This window comes from Anas acuta, chromosome 18 (assembly GCF_963932015.1).
Source record: "Anas acuta chromosome 18, bAnaAcu1.1, whole genome shotgun sequence".
NCBI classification, from domain to species: domain Eukaryota; kingdom Metazoa; phylum Chordata; class Aves; order Anseriformes; family Anatidae; genus Anas; species Anas acuta.
This window is the reverse complement of record NC_088996.1, coordinates 6,980,439-6,999,635: the sequence shown is the minus strand read 5'-3', so window position 1 is coordinate 6,999,635 and position 19,197 is coordinate 6,980,439. Positions and strand designations below refer to the sequence as shown.

Sequence of the window (19,197 nt, the reverse complement as noted above, 5' to 3'; positions counted from 1 at the left end):
AACTCTGGAGTATGTGCAATAGCTTTTCCTGAGCATCCACTGCAGTTCAGGTTTACTTCCTCTCCTGCCATTTTTCACTAAATTTTAAGAGTTAAAACCAGTACCTTCCACACTGAATTAATCTGAACCTTCGAGACTGAATTAGCTTTAAGCTACCTAACAGGCTCTAGATATTTGGCCAAGTAAGGACAAAATCTGATAGATACATATCAACTAAAAAAATAAAATAATAATAATAATAATTAAAAAAAAACACAAATCAGACAGCTCAACTTACTCGTTATAGAAAAGAATACGAATATGTTTTTTCTGTATGCAATGTCCGTGGCCAATATGTGAACAAAAATTACAAAAATTAAATTCTTACTGTATTTTATGTCTTCATCGGGCATAGTAGCTGCATAATCAAAATAGGTGGCATTCCATCTCAGCTCCTTCTTCTTGGTGTCATACATTGTGATCGTGTACTCTGTTAAAAAATATACAGTCTGTGAAGCAAAAAAACCTATGAGAGAATAGAATCAATCACCTCAAACATGAGACACTCTTCAAAACAGCACACATCGCTTACTGCTCTGCATTTCATTTTCCCAACACTCCGGTAAATAACCACTTAATAGTTGTTAAAGACAGTACCTAATCCACTCATATACTGATCTACAGCAATCTCAGAACAAGCCCTGCAGGCAGTTACTGCCCACATCGCCCTCATTTTGTTTTTACTGCACAGCTTCTTCTGATGTACTTTGTTTTACTTAAAGTTTCCAAACCCTGCTTTCTAAAATACAGCATTACTGTGTAACTGAACTATCACACTTAGGAATATTTAAATAATACATTAATATAGAGATTAAAGTCTATATGATTCATTCCTTCTTACTAGTCAACATCTATACATGGGTTCTTGGTCTTAAATACTGTAATTTCAGCCAATAAATATGCTGTTATCTCCATTTTCCTTGAACATTTTTTATGAAAGCTGTATGCTACACAGCAAACTTGGGTTCATAGCTGATAGTGGAATGCATTGTTAAATAAAATATAAATGCCACTTACTCAACAACAAAAATAATGGATCATGATTACTCCCAAATTTAAAAAAGCAGTGTCTTTCCACAGCCATGAAGAGTTAAAAATACTGTGTACTGTCTAAAATCATAATTTACTGAGGAGATTCTAAGAAATAAACTTGAAAACTTGGACTGTTAAGAAGGTCAATTGTTATGATCCTGAACTTTAAAAACAAAAAAAAAATAAAGTAAACATATTATCTTCTGAGCTGCAGAAAAAAAAAAGCATATGACCTGTTCTCCCAAGATACAGTAGGGATGTTGATGGGCAAAGACTTTCTGCAAATGAAGAAGTCAAGGTCTGCTGTTTCTCCCCAGTCATGAGGTCAATCACGTACCAAATATCCTGCTTTTTACCTGAAATCACAATTTAAGCTGTGTTACCATTTGGTTGGAATATTGTACTCCCAATTAAGTTTTTCATTCCTCTTTTTTCCTTAGCAGGCTCATGAGCTTAATATGAGTAAGGCATTTTTAATAAAATAACTTCTTAGTCAGGCTTAGCTTCATCATTTAGCACTGCTGGCCAATTCCAAATATTGACGAGAACAACTAAATACAGTACTTAGAACAGTAAGTACTATTGGCTAACATACTTTTTCACATTAATAATATCTAAGAGAATTCTAAGTGTAAAAAATCCTACAAGCTAGTAGAGACTGAGGTGCTGCTGTTTAAGGACAGTAGATAGAAGAAATGATGAGGGCCCACACATTCCAAATTGATTAAGGACTATAATCCTAACAACACATTCAACACTATGTGAAAGCCACAACTTTGAATAATTCTCTGATAAGTCTGCAATTCTAACATATATGCGTCCAGCACAGAAGCTCAAATAGACATTTTTCACCCCTTTCCTGGACCAACACAAAGCAGAGAACCACAAGTTGGTATTGTCCCTTCAGACTGAAATACTAAGTTCATCCTGATCCTTCACACATCTATTGTCATAAGCAATAACTGCCCTTCCTCGTCCCTTCTTCCAAATCCATCTGCAATTAGAATGAGTCAGGACAAGTAAGATACAAATTTGCTGTTACCTATACTGCAAGTGAACCCACTGTATCTCAGATAATGGAACGCGTCTAACCCTATTGCAACGGGATTTCTAACATACTGATAATTGTACTATAAGCAGTCAATGACATTTATAAGCATAAGATTCTAAGTAGAAATCACTTTTTGTTGAGAGATAGTATATAAAGAAACAAACAAAAAATCATACAGGCTATTCCCTGCTTAGAAAAGTTATTCTCTCCTTCAGGAAAAGTATTTGTTTTTCAATCTTCACACAGCAATTCAATTTATATTCAATCGATTTTCTATCATCAGAAACATTCACGAAAAACTATAATTAATACCCAAAATAAAACTTTTCCATGCAGTCTGCCTGGGAGTGTCTATGTTTTATGGTCACTGAATATGCTACAATCTAAAAAAAGATTTAATTTGAGCTCACCCATGTAAAGGATCCCATCTGAACTGCGACACGGAGATGCCTGCACCAGCTCTGGGATAGTAAATGGAAGTTTCTGGAGGGAAAAGGGGGATGACAATAAAAAAATATTTATATTGCTGTGATAGTCTACTTTTGTTCATAGAAAAGGGTGGCCAGAAAAGTTCAGAAACCTCAAACGACAGTTTTTTATTCTTTGCTTGCATTATTGCAGTTCCCTGAGAATGAAAAATTTCAGGTCAAGACCCTGCTCTGAAAACCCAGAACAGACGAAGTCTCTCCCAAACAGTTTACAACAGGAGAAACGCATGTGGAGTGAACTACTTGCAGCAGAGAGGATTGGATGCCAAGACTCTGTGGTTTTAAGGTCTACCATCATCACTTAAAAGCTCTCTAGGCTTCAACGTACTGTGGTTTAATTGCCTCAACTGTAACGGGTATAAAATGTTTCTCCACAGTAACAACTATAAAGGCCAGATATCTTCATACAAATGAAACTGTTGAGAGAGTGAAGCATGAATCTCTGCCCACAGTGTTATTGAGATATTGCCAAGCGTGTATTGTGCTTACAGAACGGGGGAAGACCCTTTACTAAGTTTTAACAGACTTTGAGTGGGATGAGGTCACAAGAGTAACAGACAAGCTACATCAGTAACAAAGACCAGTCCTTGGCAAAGTTGACTTAAATTCAGTGAAATTATTCCACTCTTCTTTATTATTTTTATAATGGTGATTCCAATCAAAAATTTGATTATTTCAGTTCAAAAATGAAGGAGATTAACAGAATAAAGGAAACTTGGTAATTCAAATGGATTGCTGCTTCCTGGATTCACAGAGCAAAAGAACCAAGACTCATTTTGCAAGTTATGATTTGGCTGTACTGGGAGGAGGTAGAGTGGTGAGTAAATACTAAAATATTTAACAATATTGAAGTTCTTAAAGGAAATCACAGTAGCTGCCAGAGAAAATAAAATAGTGGGAAGCCAAACATTTTATCTGAGTTTCATCACAAGGTTTAAAAATAAAAGTCCAACATTAGCTAACATCTGTGGGTTACATGGATTGGCGAGTATTTAGGAAAGGGTCAGCATTTTTGTCTGCTCACTACACCTTATAGAGACATCTTCTAAAGGTGTCAGCAAAGAATAAATATTAATCCTGGCTTTTGGCAGATGGTTCTAGAAGATTTAGAATTTGGGTGAAAGAGACATACCCAAATTTGTATTGTTCTGGGCACACCTTTCCCATGAGGTTGTACAGAGATCATACAGCGTTTAGATAATACCAGAGAAATGTTATTTGTCATCATCATTATTTTAGCAAGTTTCAGAACCAACAACGTTGGCAATGATTTCCTGATAGTCACAAGAAAGGTGACATTTCACTCTTAGAAAGCACATTATCACTCTGCAAAGGTGCTAGCAAAAGAACATAGAGGCACTGTCATGCTAAAAACCTGTATTGTAACACTGGGACATACAACAGATGGGTTTTGGTGTGATCACGCTTCTCCAAGAAACTGGTAGAATTCCATTAAATAATATAAAACCAAATGGCCTTTATAGTACTGTCAAGAAAGCAGAATGTTTCCTTGGGGACTTATCCTTCTTGTGAATCTGATTGGGGCACTTGTCTAAAAACTGTGAGAAAATTTCTAACATATACTTACAGTCAAGCCTTCATTATTTTTGCCACCAAGTGTATACAAACTGCCATCATTTGGGTCTGGAAGAAATGCTGGCCTAGGATTTAAACAGCAATTATAAATGACTAAAAAAAAATAACAATAATACTGTGTTTTTCAAAGAACAGGAAAGCAACTATGGTCAGAAGCTCATCTAACATTATATGTTTTGACTTTGTATTATTCATTTTTTTAAGTTTCATTTTTTAACTGTGAAAATTAAAAAAAAAAAAAAAGAGGTTTCAGAACTGATATAACATAGCATTACTAATACATGTGAAAATTCAAAGATCCATATGTGGCAGACAATCACCTGGTTGAAAGCTTTTAAACAAGATCTATATGCTTATAAATTGTCACAGAATTTATGAAGAAGAAAAAAAAAGAAACAAGAAACAAAGAAACAAAAATAAACAAAAATCAGAGCATAAGGAAGGCAAGGAACAATAAAAGGATTGCCAAAACGCAGTAAATTTAAGAGGGAAAGGCAAGCCTCCATGCAAATTACCAAAAATAAATGAATAAATACCCCAAACCAAAATCAAAACCAAATTAAAAAACAAAACCACAAAAAAGAAAGAATTTTACCACTGACTACAGAGACAAAATTAAAGCCTCGAATTAAATGCAATACTGCTATGCTGGAGGAACTACTCTGAAGTAGTAGCTTGAGGGTTTCATTTGAAGATTCTGGTAGTGGTCGTGGTTGGCGTTTCCTATGCTTCACTAGTTTTAGTCTTTTATTTGAAGAAAACAAGAAGCACAAAACCCAAAGATCACTCCCTATCTGTTTCTGTCATTTTCAAAGCTGCTCAGTTAAGCTTCTGGCATAGTTATCACACTTCATCTCTAAACTTGATCAAGGTCTTGAGAGAACAATCTGCAGACAGGATGTTTCATCTCAGTGTTATAGAAGTAAGAGAATTGCATGTAGCTAATTATACATAAAGAGCAGTATCTACTCTTTAAACTTAAAGGTTCACTTATGCAAGGCATGCCACCTTCCCAGAACATACATAGTTTTGGTTCAAATTAAACTACATTTTAAGATGTTAGTGAAAAGCAAACAAGTAATAAATGAGAGCAAGGAAACAGACTTACTCTTCCACGTGTATTGGCACCTGTAGTACAGGATCTGCATAAACAACAAAGGAGAAGTCATAATACTGGCAATTCAGTTCCTTCATCTCACTAGACTTTTCCACACTACTCCCCAGCTACCCATGGGAGCAGAGTTGGAGAAGGGCAGTACTGTACTGTATCCCAAGTCTCCTTATTTTTCTCCTGGACAGAGCTCATCATCTGTAGGAGCCACCTGTATTCACGGTAATAACATTCCTGCTCTCGGCATGCGTATGTGATCTCTGGGCACTAGCTGCCCAGGAGGTAGCTCACCATAATTTGCAGCAACTGCTGTTACCGTACAGGCTTCAACAACCTATTTTACTTCAAAACAAGCTACAGCTAATGGAAGGTTATGGAGACTCTGAGAACAGATACAAAAATAGGCATGTTGATATTTTTATAACAGAAGGCCAACCTAATGCTTTTTTAATCTGTATTTTCCAAACTTTTGCTGCTTTTTGTCTCAGGTACCTAGTTTATCACCAGGCATGTAAATCTATGGCTTTTAGCCAACACCGTTTAATTTAAAATGAAACATACAAACTGAAAGCCTAGTTGTACACATACTGAAATCAGTGAGGTGACTGCCAATGACTTAAAAGCCAGGCTCCGATGCAAGTCAGAAAAATCTAGTTCCACTTCCTACTCCAAGTGAAAACTGCCACGATCAGCATGTCATTGAAAATAAAGACAGAAGTTGGCCAAGGGCTAGATAAAATTACCTTAAAAGTAATTGTTTCACTTAAATAAATCTCCCCACTAAAATGTCTCCAAGAATCTGTATCACATAAAAATCAAAAGATATGGAAACAATCTCACAGTAGTTGGTATTTGAACCATCAGAAACACAGCTCAGCTTTCATCAACAAAAGGAAGTTACAAAACTGGAACTGACAGTATTAAATCTAAATCTTCATATATTAAAAGATAATTAAGAACAGTAAATCTGATCTTAATGTAAATTGATGGCACCTAAAAATTACTATCCTGAAACATGGGATTTTCAACCCTGATGCCAAAACCATGGAAGTGACCGGACTTGTAAGACATACTCTAGAATTAGCAAGACAAATGTCTGCATTTATTTATGGGTATATTGGCAGAAAGTAACTCAGAAGTCAAGAGGGTGCAATGTTATCTTCACTTCTTCGCAGGGCAAATCAAACCATTATAATAAAATAACTCTAAGTAAGAAGATTAAAGATGATCAAACCAACAAATTCTGTTTTTTCACCTGTTCTGTCTCTGTGCAAACATTATGCTGCAACAGGAAGGAAATAAGAATAAAACCAATGATGTTGTGAGTCTTCGATAAGGAAATTGGCACAGACTCTGTACAGCTTGAGTGTACTGCAGTATTTGCAGAGCTCAGCAAGACGAGAACATGAAATTTGTGATTCATTTTATGGGTCTTTTAAGTCTCTGCCACTCTGCAGTATATTACACCACACAACAACCTAGGAGTGTGTCCCTTCATTTTTATAAAACTTATTTTAAAAAAATGTAAGAAAGCCCTACCTAAACATAGCTCTAGCAGCAATGCAGCTAAAAGCAGTAATATTCACCAAAGATGCACAGACAATTTCAGACAGAAAGTACAATATAAGGAATAACAGTGGATCTATTTTTATCAATTTATTTTTAAAACAGTAAACGCTCTCACAGCAGCTCCATTCAAAGCTTGTATATATTTGTTTCTTTTTAAGCCTATGAAATGTCCTAGAGTCATCCTTAAAGGTGTCACAATAAACTACCCAAAAACATATTAAGCTTCTGGGAACAACCCAGTCAGCTGGAGAGAGCTGTGCTCTACACTGGCACTGAATCATACATACCATGCCCAGCAAGCCCGCTGCAAAATTATTATCACAGCTGCCACTACTCATGGATGTAAAATAGGAATGATATGTAAGTGTACAGCTCCACATTATATCATAAACACCATTTAATTTATTGAGAACAGAAGCAAACATCAGACAGGCTTAGGAGTAACTAACACTCAAACCCAGAAGCCAAGTGATTCATCATTATGGACCTGTCCCTGCAGATCACACTACTTAGCCAAACCTTTATTCCACTGTACTACATCAAGCAATTCATTCCTGTCCCTTGTGTGAAGAAACTGCTTTCAGGATATGCTGGGAGGACCCAAGCTTGCAGTTGATCATACGCCAAATATTTCTCGGCATTTGCGTCAAGTATTCCATGACCTTTAGGAGATGCAACACAAATGGTCACTTACAACATCATCCCTCCACTACTAAAGAAATGCAAGCTAGAAAAAAGCATTAGATGGCTGCTGTATACAGCGCTTAGGCTCTGGAGTTGAGCTGCTAGGTTGAACTACTGCAAGCCAGTATCCAGAAGCCCAGAAGAACCCAACTAAAAGAAGAATGAGATGTTAAAGACCACAGGCTAGATCTTCTATAATCATAAGTGCTTCACGGCAAGTGAAAAGCTTCCAGTTTTCTGACGGAAACAGCAGCAGAAATCAGCAGAAAATGTCACCTACCTCAGTTAAAGTAAGATTTAATGCAAATGCTATAGGTGTTCCTAAAGGCAAAAAACAAATAAACTATGCAAGTCTCTTACTGAATACTTTGAGAGTTTCACTGGGTAAAAAATAAACTGTTGCCTGTGGTGATGATGCCTACTGCTAGACAATTGCGTCAACAAATGTGCTTAAGCAACTTCGTCCTATCTACAAGCATCTCCTCAAACAATCATTTGTGATAACAAAGCTGCACAACTTGCTTTTGAAGTGCTAACTGGCTGCATATACATTTATTTTTTTTTTTTTTATAAGTGCAGATTTTCTCAAAAATTACTTTTTAGCCAGCCTAGGGAAAGCAAGAGATAGCTTCTTGCCCAAAGTACTCTTAGAAATCTTTACATTTATTTTTAATAATCAGTACTGCCTGAATAAACAGTACTAGCTGAATCAATCTCCAAATTTTCTAACTGCACTGTTACTGGCATAACACAACACACTCTCTACAGTAGAACAGGACAGAATGTGACCTTTTCAAACTTTTTAATATTTCTTTTTTTTTCAAAGAACATTCAGGGAAATCTGAACAAGTACAAGAAATATCAAAAGGTAAATCACATCTTCTTGCAACTGGTCCTTGATAATCCATGACATTTGCAGGAGAATCTGGTTACTAATGTCCTACGACTCCCTCCCTGCACTCAAAATACCATGAATAAAAGCTAAATATTTTTGTACAAATATCTTGATTTCACTTAGTTTTCAAAGACTGGGCAATCTACTTTTACAAAAGTAAGTGCTCCACTCTGATCCAACTGTTTCAAATGTTCTGTCATTTTATTGAAGACGTAGCACCGTAATAGTGAAGGAATACACACATACATGTGAAACGCATTTGCAGTAAGTTTTTTACCCCAACCTTTTATTTCTGAAAGCCATTGGAAAAATGTCACTCACAGCAATTGCATCAATAGATGCAGTATCCTACACTTCTGTTAACAATGCCAGAGATCCCACAAACGATCCCATTCCAACTCCTGTAATGAGTTTTTCTGAAGCACTTGCGTATCAGAGTGCACAAAAGAAAGACTTAAGTCCTAAGCTGTTTGGTGAGTGCCATACAGAAGCATCATGCTCACAAAAAGTCCTTATTTTTTTTCTTTCATATCTTGTCTTCAGTATCAAGAACAGTGCTTGAGTGAAAAAAAAGTCTTACTTTTACTTGTCTTCTCAGTAACTGAAATTTGATTTAGCAGCAATGATAAAGATGTAGATGGAATAGATTAAGTTGTTACTATGAAGCAGCAGAAAAATTCTGCAGTATTTATTGGCATGTAAGACAAAACACTGATTATTCTGATGGCTTCCTGCAACGTGTAAGTGTTGTATATCATAGAATCATAGAATCTCAGAATCATTCAGGAAAAGACCTGTAAGACCATCTAGCCCAACCCTTAACCTAATACTGTTAGGAAGCATTTAGTATCAAATGCATAATCCTGATTCACTTCCATCAAAGAGGCTATTCACAGTGGATGAACATAAACAGAGTGAGGGATATTTTTTTGAAGTTACAGAAATTCTCTTTTCACTAGTAGCACTATCCACCTGTAAATGGCTGTGGAAAGCCATTTCTCTACATTCTTAGCTGCTGGGGTGAAGCAAATTTTCTCATTTTCTTAACACTTTCATTATCTTGAATTTAGGTTGTAGCTCTACAAAGATACTCTGAAGACAGACAATGAACTCTTTGCATTCACTTTCATGTGGTCTGGGACATAGTCCAATTTTACTTCAAAGTTTGTTTTGAAATAAGAATTCACTCGGAGATAAAAGAGGATCTTATGAGGTTAATTTACTGTTGTCAAGTCATATAACAGTTCTTGTATGCTTGAACACAGACTAGTGAAAAAACATCCTGAATCATCTTAGAACTGAGGTCACCTTCTGCTTCACAATGAGTCAAGTGGAAAAGGTTCTTGCACAAGTCAAAGGACTGAGGCCTTATCTTCTATTCGACAGCTCAGCGCTCAAGTGTTAACACGCTGAGACTGGAAGCACATCCTGCTTGCAAAGTTTCCGTGAACTGCAGTTCCCTGTAATTAGGCAAGTCATTCTAATTGGCTTGATCTGTTCCAATACCAACAATGATAATAACCACTGAACAAAGCAGTATGTATTCTGCATCTAAACAAAAACTTTATCACAAAGAAAACGTCATAAAACTGTGATATAAATACATCTGCCTCTTCCTTAAGCTCAAATCCTTATATTCAAATCCTACAATTCAATACACATGAGCTTTAGCTTTCTGATCTGGTAACGTACATGAGTCAACAAGCACATGCACTTGTAAAGTTATCGCCACTGATACTCTTCAGCAAATTTAGCTGAAATTTAATTTAGCAAAACTAATTACTGCCCCCCACACAGAGAGTTCAATGGCATGAGGATAATAGAACTACTATTAGAAAGACTGCTGAAACCTATCCTTGTCATTGCAGAACTTCAAAGTCATTATTCTTTAAGAACTAAAAAGCTTCCAATTTCACACATTAATAAAAAGATCTGTAAAATAAATTTGGATGAAAAAAACAATAGGACTGATTCTAAAGATTTATTCTACAACTCTAACACTACACTCACAAGTAAAGCAGCTATTAGAAACCTGTTGGCCTAATGTCTATCCAGTAATTTAGGCAATTTTGGGGCTAAGTTATAATTCACTGAACATTTTGACCTGGGCAAGCAGATGTCCCTAGACAGTTTTGGTTGCATCATGACCAGAAACTATTTTTGCCTTTATTACTTGCTTGTGGGTGGGCAGAAGTATGTGATACATTCCAGATTATTCTGAAATAATTCTAACCCATATTTTGCATACACATGGAAAAAAGCCATATATACAATTTCTGAAACTGTAACTGCAATACTAAACATATCTTTGCCTTTTTTCCCATATTTCACAAATACGTGACAAGATAAATCTGCCCTTTAACCAAGTCAAGAACAAGTCTTTTTTAATGCACAAGATAGAGCTGTACATTCTCGTCGCTATAATGCGTCCCTAAGAAGACCATACAAACCCAATGACTGGAAAGGAGAAGTGGGGGATTCTGAAAGAGCAAGCGAGTAAGTTGCTGCCCCACTGGAATGAGCTGGAAAAAACGGTTTCCTGATCTGAGGCCCTACCATAAGATCTGGGCTAACGGGCCAATTTAAAATCATGTCATCTTTGCTTGCTGTTGAAATTACAGAAATTGAGGTTAGAGATACTAACTAACCACACTCCGGAATATGTTGGAAAGAGAACCCTTCTACAATCATTTTGACAATCGTTATTAATGTACAGCAATGCACAGATATTTCTTCCCAGCTGGGAATAACCACTGTCATCGGAGCAAGACCTACAGATCTCAGACTAGTCCTTTAAAATTTACCTATTGGGTATCGTTAATATATACAGTCTTTATATCTTTGCCTTATCGTGACTAGTCCACTGCAGTCCAGAGGTCACAAGTAAGGTATTAGAAATCAGAACCTTTTAAATCAACTTTTGTCATTGATTGTTTTATTGCTACAGAGAACTGAATGTCATAACAATTTCTGCTGGCTCTAAATCTATCAGCATTAGTTACCTGGCCACCAAAACGCCCTGAGAGCTGTCAGATTGTAGGACACACAGAAGCCAACAGGAAATAAAGGCACAAAGCATTCTCAACAAGTAGGTCCAGAATCTCCCTACATATACAATCTCCCTACATGTGTAGGGAACACAGTTTTATTTCTGAACTACGAGAGTCCTATTATTAACTGAACCAATTTTTTGCCTACTTTATGGGGAGTACAAGTAATCAAACTGCCTTTCTTGCCAGCACTACTCAAAGGTAGGAAAACCAAACATGTTATTGTGGTGATAACCAGTGGCTCATTTACTCTGCATACCTAAGATAAGTTTCAGTGTTAAATTAAAACAAACCATACACGGCAGGATCTTCATGTTTGTTTAAGTACTGCCTGATAATGAACACCACCTTGTTTTTTCTCCCAAACAAAATAAAATGCATAATAATTGCCCTTTGTTAAATACCTGGCTGCTTAAGTGCAGTGATAAAACCTTTCTTCCTGACAAAGGCCTCTAACAGCGCTTCAGGTGACCTCCAGAACTTCTCCAAGCACATGAACCATACAACACATGGTTCATTGTCTGATACTCAGGGTGAAATGGCACCTGCAAGAACAATGCCTACAGTGCAAGCAACTTTCCATTGGGTAATCCTATGTAACACTACACACCTGTTGTTGACAGACAGAGCACACAGAAAAGCTGTTTATACAGTAATATTAATACTGAATTCTGCACTGCTAAATCCACCAAGGGATTTAACACAGCAAGATAGTATGGACTTTCATGGGCTATTAATTTCCAACAATTTTCCTTTGTTTGGGGTTCTCACACACTGGGTGACCACCAAAAACTGACTTTTGCAAAAATACTTTAAAACCCTCCAATTACAAATTCATTCTCCAATTTACATGTACAGACCCTTGTTCCATATACATTTAACTAAGTTAACTCATGAAGCATCTTGTAATAGTGAAAACTATCACTATTTTTTTTATTTTTCTTTGAACCTTGTGTGCTGTTCTATTACATAGAAATAAACTAATGGACAGTAAGTGCTTTGCAAAAAGCAGCTGAACAAATCTTATGTTGGTAACACACAGAACACAACACAGTGACAGAGGGGAAAAAAAAAAAAAAAAAAGGTCCTATAAAACTAGATTATCCAGTCTGGCAGTTCTACTGTACAAACAGTAGTTTTGCAACATTTTTTTTTTACACAAGGGAAGTTCCTTGAGCAACACACTTTGACCAAGTTCCTTCTCATTACCAAAGTCCCTTCATTTCTTCCTTAAACTTTTGTCCTTACTAAGTCTGCCTGCAGAAAAAAATTCTAGTTATGACATCCTTCAAGGATAGGACAAAGTAGTGTATGTTCATGTCAGTTTAAGGACAAGCTAAAAAGAGTGAAAGCTCCTCTCAAAGCTGCAATAGCCTTTATAACAACAATAAAGGAAGAGGCTGATAACCTTTTCTTTATTCAAGCCTGCTCAGGCAAAGTAGAGGTCTAAATTTAAAGTAGAGTCACAGAGGGGGGAAAATGTAATCACACCCAGTAACCAAGATCCTTTGAGAAAGTACTTGCTCACCTCTTTTTGATTCAAGAGGAGCTACAAAAGCACTCCTTAATGAAATTAACTTTTTGTCTGGCAGAGTTGCATTCAAATAGGAATGTTCAAAGAAATTAAGAGTGACTGATTAGTAATGCAGACATCAGATACACACAATTCATTTCCCACCACTTTAGCTCACCTACTAAACTGGCATTAGGCTTTTAAAATAGAGGACAGAATGATGCAATCATTGTGACTCCTTTCCATTTGACCTGCTCTCTCATTTAGTTCCAGACATGATGAGAAAGTGCTGCTATCACTTCCACTATATGCAAGCAAATTCCCACTAAAAAAACCTGCATTAAATATTGAATTTGTCATGAAGATAGAAAGAGCTATCTCTGATAAGTAATTGAAATTACAAAATCACCTCCAGTCACTCAGCAATGTTAAACTTCTGTACACAACTGCAGTTCTTTTATTTAGAAACCTGTGTTGTTCCTAGATGTCTACTATAGACAAAAAGACCTGAGGTTTGCACAATATCCATGGCACCAGTGAATGTAGGATATACCAGAGATAAAATCATGCTTCCACAAACCCTTTGCCAACAGTTCCACAAGCTGACACTCCCATTTGACATCAATTCTGTTCTAAGCATTCTTACATTGCACTAATTCCCATATAACATGATACCTATTTAGATAATTATTCCACTGCAGCTAAAACATTTGGGGAAAAAAAAAATCTGGAAAAAGATCTGCAAGTGAAAAAATTAAGATGAACAGAAACACTAGCTTAACTCAGAGTCTAGAACAAGAGCAAAATTAAGAAAGAAGAAAAATATTTACCAGGCTATACAACAGTCTGAATAACCAATTATTGTTACGGAGTAGAGAGCATCAGGACATCTGCTCACCTTCTTTTAAAGTCCATTTGATTGCTCCTGTCCGCTTGCTGACGGCATGCAAACTTCCATCAAGAGTTGAAACAAACAGCAGTGTTTCTGGCACAGTTACTGAGCTGGTGTTCTGGAAAAGAAAAATCCATACACTGAATGTCATTATTTACTACGGACTTACTTTTAACTGCCAAACAGTAAATTGTCTAGAATACCAGCTTTCTTTTTAATCACGTAGACCAGACAATCTTGTCCCTCTGAATTCAGTGACTTTTTTTTTTTTTTTTTCTGTAGTTGCTAACTGTGCTAAAGTTTATCTCTACGGGAACTTAATGTGGATAACCTATCTGTGACTCAACCTCCTTCAATTTTATATCAAAGTCTCCTTGTGACTAGACTTTGGAGAAGTCTGAGATAGGGCTAACTTAGGAAAAAAGCCGACATAAAGACCATGCGAGAAGATAGCTGGGGCAAGGAACTTCAAAGCAGCTCAGAGAATGTAAATGGTGATGTCAAAACCGTGCTACTTCCAAGTTAACAGAGCATACTTTTTCCAAGGTTTAGTCTCCAAAAGACAAAAAGACATTGGCTGCATAAAAGGTGGATAAACAACAGTGAGAGGTGATCGATATTCAGGGGGCTGACTATTGCCGTGACAAGCTGGAGCTGCAAGCATGTGGGCTATGTCTGAGCAAGGACTAAACATGTAGGATAGAAGCAGCTCAAAAGCTTGAGAAGATTCAAACTGTTAGGGCTCTTAATTGTGTTACTGTACCCTACGTCTCCAACTACTGCATTTCTGGGGTAGGTAGTAAATGGTGCTGTTTAAGCAAGTCCATGTATATTAACACACCCACAGCTCCTGGAAAGCAGTCCACTGCAGGATTCAGACCTCAGCTTGACATCTTAACCATTCTGCCACTGGGAACACGTCACTCCACGTTTACACATTCAGGTACAGTACTGTTTGGTGCCTGCTCTTCTTTCTACAACACAAGCAGCTCTTGAGCCTGGCTATCGCATGTAATTTTATTAAAAGGGCATCATACAAACTTTGACTCAAAACTATGTAGCTATTGCTGGATGGATAAGGCTAAGTCCAAGGTGTTTCAGTGTGCAAAGCAGAAAAAAACATGTTAATTTAATGTTTATTTTTCTCTTCATGACTAAAGATTATCTCATACACCCTAAGATTAACCCATTTCCATTTACCAAGTCTCAAATTATTGCTCAAATAACTTGCCATTTGTTCACTGCATCTGCAGGGCTCATCTGTGTGCCACCTGCCATGTTTAGAAAGTTTCACTGTTAAATATAATTCTTAACCTACCACAGTCCGTGAAATGAAAGTGTGCATTTGACATAATCAGTACTGTCTTAAATGACTTACATTTTTAAAAATAATTACCAGTCATGCTAGAATTATTGTAAAGCAAAATAGAAAATTGTCAAGTTATGCACAGGTACAGGCGTAACCATTTCTTTAGAAAACTATACGTGCTCGGTACAACTAAACTAAAGCACTAGACTCTTTCATGTAGAAAATGACACTAAAGGAATAATATAATAAAGTAACAACTAGCCAACTTGCAGGTAGCAACTACAAATATTATACTCACTTCTTCCCAGCCATAAGGAAAACAGCTGGAGCAGTGCAGAAAAAAATTAAGTACAAAACAACAATATAGAAACCATAGATCAGAACTAAATGTTGGAGGTCTAGAAAAAAAAAGGAAATGCACCTTACTATATAATTTTGATTATTTGACACAGTTAAATTATGCAGGCTAACATTTATATGGAAGATGTCTTCATTTAACTAAAATATTTATAGCTGCATGCAGAATCAAACTTTGCAATATTTGTTCAAACAGGGACATGAGATAGCAATTCTTCTCCTGCTGACCCAGAAAGCATACAGCTCAAGATGTTACTAGTGAGGACTGAACTTGGAGGTATCTTTTCAGCCTAATGACCTGATTTGTACATAGCAGCAAAGAGAAGCTTAAGATGTTGAAAGACATCTCAATTCAACAGAGTACCATCAGCAGAACAACTATTAGGAAATCCTCCCTATCTTAGACCATTTTCCCCATGGCGCTACTTCAACTCTCCAATAATCTATACTGCTTATGATTTTATTTTCAGTCTTTCAAAATTCTTCTTTCAGCATTACTGCTGCAATGCAACTTAATTCTCATTTCTTTCTCTGGCTCTCAGAGCCTGTCATTCGTAAATTAAGGACGCTCAGTTCCACCATAATCACCCTAGCCTTCTGGTTTACTTTAATATCCAATGAACAATTGGGATTAACAGAACAGGGAATTATCTATTTATTTTTCTTACCCATGAAATCAAACTCTCCTTTCCTCCACCCAGGTAATGGTGGGGTAACACCCTATGGGTGACATTACACAAACCAGAGCTAACCTCACGCTCAAAAACATCCTTATATGCATAGCTACATACTATCTTAAAAACGTTTCTGCTGCCACTCTTACATTCTGATTTCAAGCAATGAATGAAGAACAAGAATTTCAAAATTTACTTATAACAGTGTTGTGATGAAAACAAGAAGCAATGGAATGCAGTCAAAACCCATTTGAAATCAACCTTTGTGCAGTAAAACTTTGCTCTCATGTATTAATTTTCTCCTGAAGATCTCAATGCATTTTACCAAAACAAATAAATGATGCTAGCTAAGCGATTCATGACAGATAAGGAATTTCTTCATCCTATCCATAAAAATGTTGAAAAACTAGTTTACTTTTACGCTAGCGTATTTAATGCTTAATGCACACATATATGGATATTTCCAGGCTTTTGTTTTAGATAAGATGTAACAGATTTAATTACTTCAATTGACTGAGATACTTTGTAATAAATGAAATAACTTGACAGCAGTTGCATAAAGCTGTTTGAAGGACTCTGGGCTTAAAAAATAGAAACAAAACAAAACCAAAACCAGGAACCAAAGACACTAAATGAATATTCCAGCTCTGAATTAACAACTAATTGCACAAACAAATTGTACCCGTCAGGTTAACTGCATTTAATTAACCACCATCCGCAACTGCCAGATGTTGCCCAGTGTCAGCCAGAAGGTAGCTGTTTGAAGTGCTTACTACCTATCTGCGTGAGTTCAAAGACGTCACGGTGAGCTACAGAACTGTGAAAAAAATCTCATAAATAATTTTTACTCAGACATTTGACAAACACGTTTCAGCTTTCTCATTCCAAACAGAAGCGTATTTTCACTGCAGAGGTACTTGCAAAAAGCCCTGTTACAGAGATTTTCATTCTTCCACCAGATTCATAGAAGAGGGCAGAAAACATTTTGAGACAATTTTTCTGCAAAGTGCCAACATGCTCTACTGCATCCATCCTGTATGGTATATGCCACAGGGAACGTAGGAAATACCTGTTCCTTCGTGAAGACCACTCTACCCTAAACCTGTTCTGTTAGCAGACACATCGAGTTTAAATGATGAGGACAATACTGTTTGTTTGCTCTTCTATCAAAAAAGATACAAAAGCATTTCACTAAAACATCCCTTGCCCAAAGTGATTATTTTAGTTAACACAAAGAGTGAAACTGCACCTAGAGGGAAACACAGTGAGTTGTGCAAGAACAGACAACTGTTGAAGTCCAGAAATGAACATTAACGAAGGTGCTTAAAACTGCAGGTGGGAATTTGACACTTGGAATGGAATGACTAGTGTTACAGTTGAGTTGTAAATAAAACATAACATAAAGCAAATTCACCACTTCCACAGGGTTATACACAGTCTAAGAGTGTTTTTCTAGGCTATGTTTTACTCTACACAAGTTTTTCTTATCTTACAGAATCGGTATATTCTCCACAAAGCATTTTCACTTCCTGTCTTCTTCTGAGAATTGAATAAAGCCTATATTATCTTCACAAAAAAAAAAAAAAAAAAAAAAAAAAAAAAAAAAAGCTCCTGTAGAATAAAGACCATAACGATTACAGGATTACAGTTAGGATGTCAAGTGCCGATGGCAGTCACAAGCACCCAGGGCAGAGAAGGGAACAGTATTCTGAGTCACCAATAGGTCCAGCGTGACAGAGAAACCACCTTCTTTTCAGGGCTTCACTGCCCCGGGACTGTCCTTGGGAGCGCAGTCCCGATGAGAGCACGTATTCCGCTGATGGAGGGGCTGCCACGTGGTGCACCTTCCTGCACCACCACCTGCACAGCATCGCTGCTCCTGCTGCTACTTCTCTGCGCTCCAACCGCCTTTGTCTTAATGCCACTTTCTTCTGATGCTTTCCTTCATTTAACCCACAAGTCTGTGCTAAGGTTTCACTGCTTTTGAAGGGCTTTCTTACATTTAGCGATCAAAGTCTCATTGATGTGGTCATTGCAAGCCCGTGTGTCAAAGATAACTGCTTTGGATAAAAGACTGAAGACAGGGCAAGCGTCTTCATGTTGGTAGTTCTTCCTTTAACTCTCACGTTCTATTTCATACACATTAAATCAAAAAAATACCATATATTCAAAATCCTCCATTCAGTCCCAGTTTTCAAAGCATATATCGCACAGTTGAGATTAATTGGCCAGGTAACACACTATGCCGCTGAAGTTTACAACCTAAATATAAAAAAATAGATGAGTCGATAGACTTTGCAACACTATATTGATGATTTATTTTGACAAATATCTACAGTAGTCACCTGGGGAAATGGCTAGGGAGTTTGTGTAATAGTATGGAAACAAAGGTTTATTCACTCAAATGGCATAAAACAATAGGCATAAAAAAGAACAGATAAATATCTGTATTTCATTCAGATTTGGGAATAAAAAAAATATCTCTTGATTTTATTAGTGAGTTTTATCAGAGTGCTGTGAATGGACTTTATTTTTAACATAAAGCTTTTTAATTAATTGATTGATTAATTGATTAAAGTCTGGAATTAGCACCATTTTGAAAAGCTATGATAATTATAAAAATCTGTATGTACATAGCCAAACCTGTTTTCATTTTTGCCTGCAGGATTTAAGAGCGTTCTCCACTGGGGGAAAAAAAATCTCAGTCCTGAGACAGACACTGTATAAATACTGGTGTGCGTGGACATTGTCCTCCCTGCAGGGAAGGGGTCTAAACTTCTGTGATGCAATGCAATTTCTTGAGATTATTTTCCATTGCAGTTTTATTCTGAAGAAATATAATTTAATACAGGAGGAATCTGGCAGGACATGAGTCAGCTGAGCAGAAAGAACTGAATTTAGTGAACAGAGAAAATGAGATGGAAGGAAAACCTGTTT

General features: G+C 36.7%; 1 protein-coding gene across 3 annotated transcripts in view; it reads right to left on the bottom strand.

The window, feature by feature from the left end:
- The window catches only part of ERN1 (endoplasmic reticulum to nucleus signaling 1), a 36,443-nt gene that overhangs the window by 11,981 nt on the left and 5,265 nt on the right, over window positions 1-19,197 (bottom strand). The window contains exons 2-8 of one of the 3 annotated variants that reach the window (XM_068655040.1): window positions 17,754-18,522; window positions 13,927-14,038; window positions 5,315-5,348; window positions 4,199-4,271; window positions 2,533-2,605; window positions 1,305-1,427; window positions 368-469 (exon numbers count right to left, since the gene is read on the bottom strand). In XM_068655040.1, coding sequence (XP_068511141.1) covers window positions 368-469; window positions 1,305-1,427; window positions 2,533-2,605; window positions 4,199-4,271; window positions 5,315-5,348; window positions 13,927-14,038; window positions 17,754-17,780 — 544 coding nt within the window. In that variant the 5' untranslated portion in view covers window positions 17,781-18,522. Of the gene's footprint in view, window positions 1-367; window positions 489-1,304; window positions 1,428-2,532; window positions 2,606-4,198; window positions 4,272-5,314; window positions 5,349-13,926; window positions 14,039-17,753; window positions 18,523-19,197 lie in introns of those variants that run through there. The other 2 variants (XM_068655038.1, XM_068655041.1) reach the window with 2 other exon arrangements.